At 41.4% G+C, this 6,000-nt stretch overlaps 1 protein-coding gene across 1 annotated transcript in view; it reads right to left on the bottom strand.

The window, feature by feature from the left end:
* Positions 1 to 1,217: 1,217 nt before the first annotated feature.
* Positions 1,218 to 6,000, bottom strand: part of LOC138595592 (gamma-aminobutyric acid receptor subunit beta-2-like) — a 68,374-nt gene continuing 63,591 nt past the window's right edge. Inside the window, exons 8-10 of the mRNA XM_069666907.1 lie at positions 3,079 to 3,323; positions 2,181 to 2,321; positions 1,218 to 2,102 (exon numbers count right to left, since the gene is read on the bottom strand). Of these exons, the coding sequence (XP_069523008.1) occupies positions 1,755 to 2,102; positions 2,181 to 2,321; positions 3,079 to 3,323 (734 nt within the window). The 3' untranslated portion in view covers positions 1,218 to 1,754. The remainder of the gene's footprint in view (positions 2,103 to 2,180; positions 2,322 to 3,078; positions 3,324 to 6,000) is intronic.

The raw sequence follows: 6,000 nt of genomic DNA, 5'->3' as shown, positions 1-6,000 counted from the left end.
TAGATCTGGCCTTTCTTTGGACTTAGAAGCCCCTTCAGCTTTACCATTTGTGTTCTTCTTGAACCATTTGATAATTACTGTAGCTTATAAACTGCCTTTTTAGCATCGTGAACTTTCAGTGTTTAAAAATGTTTTCACATAAGTGGAAATAAAGAGCCGAAAAAGGAATTTTGTATCTCGTATTAAAGTAATAATCTCGAAGATTTTCATTTAAATAAATGTCTGTTAAGTCACTATCTATTACCGAATAAGTTAACACAATGGTGAGTGAGCCTATGGCCCACTGATGAAAGCCTTTGCATTTGCAGTATTTGGCTGTTTGCGGAAAAAATCACAAGCAGCGCCCAGTTAGTGACACGTTTTGCATCACCCAGCAGTGGTTGGTCTGCCAGAGAGGGTAGGCGGAGCTAAGCGGCTGCTTTTCCGGTCTCTGTGAGTGTTGCGAGTAAACAGTAATCTACTATGGCTGAACAAACAAAGAAAAGATGGATGACTACAGATACAACTTCAAAAATGAGTGAAAATCCAAAGAAAAAGAAACAAATTTGACGCTCAGATGAAGGCAAACAGTCTAAAAAGGAAAGCAACAAGAGTTAGCTACAACCGGAGCCAACCGTGGACGTCACACATGTGACACTGTCTGGATTTCTGGGTAGTGTGCTCCCGCAATTAACATTTATCGCCATAGGTGTCGCCAAAGAGAACGAAACTGAGATCTTCGAGATTACCACTTTAAGTCTATAATAAATGCTTTTCAAGTTACATTGTTTTATTATTAAACTGCAGATACAGTCCTCCCCAAGGGCATCAAAAACCATGTGTATTTACTTCGGGGTAAAATCCAATATTATCCATCTATCCATTATCTGTTCAGGGTTGCAGGGGGACCGGGGCCTAGCTGTCATTGGGCGAGAGGCAGGGTTACACCCTGGACTGATCGCCAGTCAATCACAGGGCTCAATATAGTTATAATAATATATATTATTAAACTGAAGACATATTTTTTCTTATATATTAACCTTTCTTCCAGTTCTTTATTCTCTTTCAACACTTTAACATAGTTCTGCTTTTTTACATTATGCCCTTTTGACCTCAACAGGCTTCTTAAGTGCAATCTGAGTAAACAGTTTTGGAATGATCTGAGTTGATTATACTTAATGCCATCCTATTAGCATGGTTAATGAACTAAGAAAAGTTGTCCTATTCATACAAGTAGAAAAAGGCTTATTGGAAATTTCACTCCAATAAATAATGTTATAAATTGTGAACTTCGGGGCCCTTATGTTGCTATGAAATCATGTTAGTAAGAAGTTTATTTGAGATAATAAGACTTTAAAAACCTTTATGACCTTTGAAACTTTGTTACTAGTGTTAATGAAAGTAAATGGACGTTTGTCAATTTGTATCTAACTGATCTTTTTTGGCAATAAATTTGTCTGTTGTAAATCAAACATGATATAAACTTAAAAAAATATGCAAACAAACATTTGAAAAAGATACACAATTCACAAAATACATAAAATCTTTAACAACTACTCAGGAAGAGGCACCTTATATGTTTGTAATCTCTCTTATAAGGTTGTCACGTGTTAGCCAGCAAATGTGGTATTCCCAGATATGATGGATCCAGTCCTGAATATAGTCATTCAGTCCAGTTTTACAAGACCACATAAAAAAATGAAACAAACCAGATACAAACAGGAAATGAGCAACATATTTTGCTGTTTGTTCTTGCCCTCTGCTGTCCTCTTCTTTTAGTTGATGTAGTAGAGCCAGTAAACAATGTTGAAGAAGGAAAAGACTGTTGGGAAGATCATCCTCGACCATTTGTCGATAGAGTTTACATCAGTCAAATCTGGGATGTTGATCTTGAGCTGTGAAGCGCGCCTCCGTAGTCGGCTCTTCTTTTGACTCATGTGGCACTCCAGCGTGTTGCGGCCAAAGTTGTGCCTGGCCAGTCCTGCTTTGCGGTACTGAAGAGTCGAGCTGTCGTACGTCAGCATGGTATTTCTCGGGTCGTTGAGACCCAGAGCCAGCTCTGAAACGCCCATGTCGTTCTTGATGTCCAGGGTGCCCAAAAGGATGTTTTCATGTGGGTCCATCTGAAAAGCAAACGTTGTTCAGTGTTATTTTGAACAGTGTTGCATCCATGTAGCATTTCAGCATCTGTTTTGCGCTACCTTATTCTTTTGATCACCAAGACCAATCGCTGCATCGTCCACAAAGATTGGTTCCCATATCGAGTCATGACCATCAAGATCCCTTTGTTTCATTCTTGCATACAGAGTATCATCTCTGCCAACTACATTCCCCACCAGCCACTGCAAGCAAACAGAATCACCATGGTTACTAGGGCAACTGAAAAGTAGGGGAAGGTTTCATTTGTGTAGGTGGATGTATGTTGGAAACAGTATTTTTTTCATGAAATTATGAATTCTTTATGTGCTCAAGCAGTACTGCAAATACATGTCGGCAGTTTTGAATATTTCTTTTGAATAAAGCATCAAATAAAAGTCTGGTTTTATTACACCTTTACTTGATGTCACAGGATACTTATGCAAAAACAATCTGTTCAGTTCTAGACAGTGTTTTGCATTCAACTCATTTATATGCAGTTTTGCTATGGTGGCCATCTTGCTTTACTGCAAGCAGCATTTGGTTCATGTCATCTGGGAGCACACAACGGGAAAGCAAACACAGCTCTTTCAATCAAGACAAAGAGCCAAGCGGCTCAGAGACCTTCTTTCCTCTGTTTCAGCTGGAAACATGTCAGCTTGGATTTCAAACAGGGAAGTACAAGCTTATTAGGCTGGCTTTGCTTGGCACAGTGAAAGCAGCGAACATTAGGTCAACCCTCCATTTGAAGTGGTGACATTTCTTTTCTTTGCTACTTATTATTCTGAGATACTTCTGCAACTTTATGAATAATTAACTTACATTTGAATGCAAAGTAAAGAAACTTCTTTCTTCTTTCACTTTCAAATGTGAACATATGGGAACTCATCCAGAGTTTGTGCTTAAGACAGCAGACTTTGGGGCAAAGTACCCCTCTCTAAATGAAATTAAATACATGTCTACCTTGTTGGGATCCATCCTCATCTTTTCGTTGTTGGCTATCGCTGACTTCTCAGCTGCCCTTTTCTGACGCTGAGGGCCCCGTCCAAAGAAGATGTAGTTAACCAACGCGTACTCCAGCAGAGCCATGAAGACAAAGACGAAGCAGCCCATGAGGTACATGTCAATGGCCTTGACGTAGGGGATTTTGGGGAGTGTTTCTCTCAGGTGGGTGTTAATGGTAGTCATGGTGAGCACCGTGGTAATACCTGTTGGAGAAAGACACAATCATGACTTTATGATAAAAAACGTTTTGAATTGATCATCTTCCGTGCATCCATTATCTATACGACTTATCCTGTTCAGAGTCACGGGAGGGCTGGAGCCTTGCCCGGCTATCACTGGGCCAGAGGCGGGTACACCCTGGACAGGTTGCAAGTCAATCACAGGGCTGACGTAGAGATAGACAAACTCAGACACTTGCACTTTTAGAGTCACCAGTGAACCTAACGAGCATGTCTTTGGACTGTGGTTGGAAGCTGGATTACCCGGAGGGAACCCATGCATGCACGGGAGAACAATGTCTGAACTTAGATTCGAACCAGGAACCTTCTAGCTGTGAGGCGACAATAGGGCTTTTGACACGGCCAGTTCAAGGCGGGATTGTTACGCCTCTCTGACGTTCCGTTTTCTATGTAAAACGCAGGGGGCGGAATGGTGGGGTGAAGTCGCTCCACCTCTGAGTCGGCATCGGAGGTAGCAACAGAGGCGCAACGGCGTCTGTGTAAACTGCAGAGCCGGCAGGGCAGAACAGCGCCATGTGTGTGTAATTGAAGCACGTGCTGTTTGTTCACACCTTGCGCACGTGTTGCTTCCGCAACGCCGGGACGCTATTTAAAAACACACACTGGGGTGGCTTTACGCCAGCATTGCGTGGTCCAATGTAAAATGACAAAGGTGGCATGAGGACAGAGCTTCATTACGGTGCTGAGGTGGAACCGCAGTGTAAAAAAGGCTATTGCTAACCACTGCACCACCATGCAGCCCATTTATTATCCTAAAATAGTAAAAAGTTTTGAGACAAACTTAATAAACTAATTTATTTTATGAAATAATCTCACATTTGGGTGAGTACTCACTAAATCAACTTTAATGGCAAAAGTCCCCTGAAAGCCCTACTTTACTAGTCATGCTGAATGTGTCGCCATTTCAATCCTTCTGGCTGAAAGACATCTTTGTGATCAACTTGATACCATATCTGTGCTTCATTAAGCCTGTCAGGATCAATGAAACACATGGGCCATACCCCAAAGACTTCAAACTATGCACAGTGAGACCGAGTGAAAGACGGGCACCTGAAGCCGTGCAGCGATTTGAAATTCAAATGTCAACCTTGGTCTTGTTCATTAGCAGAGAACACCTTCTGAGAAAAGTTGTCGAGACTTTATAAGTCTATCTAAGAGAGCTTTGGGGATAGGTTCTGTCAGACTGACTGTGCATGTCAATGTGTTGAGTTTGTGCTTATTATGAGTGGCACGCGGACTGTAGCTAGCAGTAATTTAATTTCTTATGTGTGCAGTTTTACCAAAGCGGTGGCTCTTGAATGCAGTGTGCTTACAATGCTGTGTGTCTATGGTATTATCCATATGCAGGAATTACAATAGGTTTGAGAGGCTCCATTCTAAAGCTTAAATATGATTTTCCATGCGTGATTAAATAATTGTGTTCTCAGCTCCCGAGTCCTCCCCCACGCACCTGTATATTCTATTTTAAAAGCATGAGCAACGTGATTATTTAAGGCAATTTCTATTGAGGGTCTCAGTAAACAATTACTAAATTATTCTACAGCTGTCACAGAGCTGTCAGGTGACCACTGCTCAAAATAGGATTCAGGCAATTTTCCCGAGCTGTTGCTGCAAGAGCTTAACAATAACAACAAAGGATTTCTGCAGCACCGCGGCCATGTGATTCAGCCATTACAGGCCCATTTTAATGCCCGAAACCAGGTCAGCAGAGTGGTTCCTCATTCTGCCGTAGATTGGGGGGTGACCGAACATTTCCCAACTCTGCTGACCCGCCTCCATTATGGAGCATTACCTTTTTTTTTTCATTAAATCCCATGCATGCCTTCCCCCCGGATCACTAAATGCAGCTCAGTCGTCAATCAGCGAAATTGCCTTGTCGACTAAAGCGAGGGATGGGTAGAAGGGTGGATGGAGCCGGGTGGATGGAGTTGGGTTGAAAAGGATGCAGGGAGCTTCAGATAAACACAGAGTGAGCTCGAAGCTCAATACAAACCTCTCAGACTACAAGGGGTTTATGTAATCGAGGATGACAGAGGGGGGTGGAAACTGTGACTTCCAGAAAAGCACAGAGGCCCTCCAAATGAAATGAAAGGACAACAAAACACCCAAAGTCAAGCATCATGTGAAAGTGGATCAGCATATTGCTATTCTGCTTTCTTAACCAATGTGCAAAGAACATGTCTATAATTAACTAAGACTCAAAGCACAGAAAATAATTTATTTATTTATTTATTAAAGTACAAATTTAAGATGAGATGTAAAATTTTAAGGACTGTTTAAATAGGATTCCTTACGATTCTGCTTTCTTACCCATTCTACAAGGATCGTGTCTATAATTAAACTTTAAATATAGGACTCATCAAAAATAAAAATAATGGCCTTTAAAAGACTGAAAAGTACATCTGTGCTGTAGAACATTGTAGGAAAAGTCTAAATGTGGGGTATTATGCTAATTGCAAGCTTCATATTTCACTCTGATACCTGCTGAGTACCTTAGCATAATTTACAGTTAAAAAACCTCTCATACAGCCTCTGTCTGAAACGACTCAGTCGGCTCTGTCTCTTTAAGAATGCTTGGTCCTACAAGCGTGCTTTCTTCTGATTGGCCAGCTCTTCCAAGCCTGCCAAGGGGCAGAACTCA

Source organism: Semicossyphus pulcher, unplaced genomic scaffold, assembly GCF_022749685.1.
Source record: "Semicossyphus pulcher isolate SPU_LCO1_2020_fin unplaced genomic scaffold, fSemPul1.0.p SCAF_10, whole genome shotgun sequence".
NCBI classification, from domain to species: domain Eukaryota; kingdom Metazoa; phylum Chordata; class Actinopteri; order Labriformes; family Labridae; genus Semicossyphus; species Semicossyphus pulcher.
Note: the sequence above shows the minus strand (reverse complement) of the source record. Positions and strands in the feature narration are given on the sequence as shown.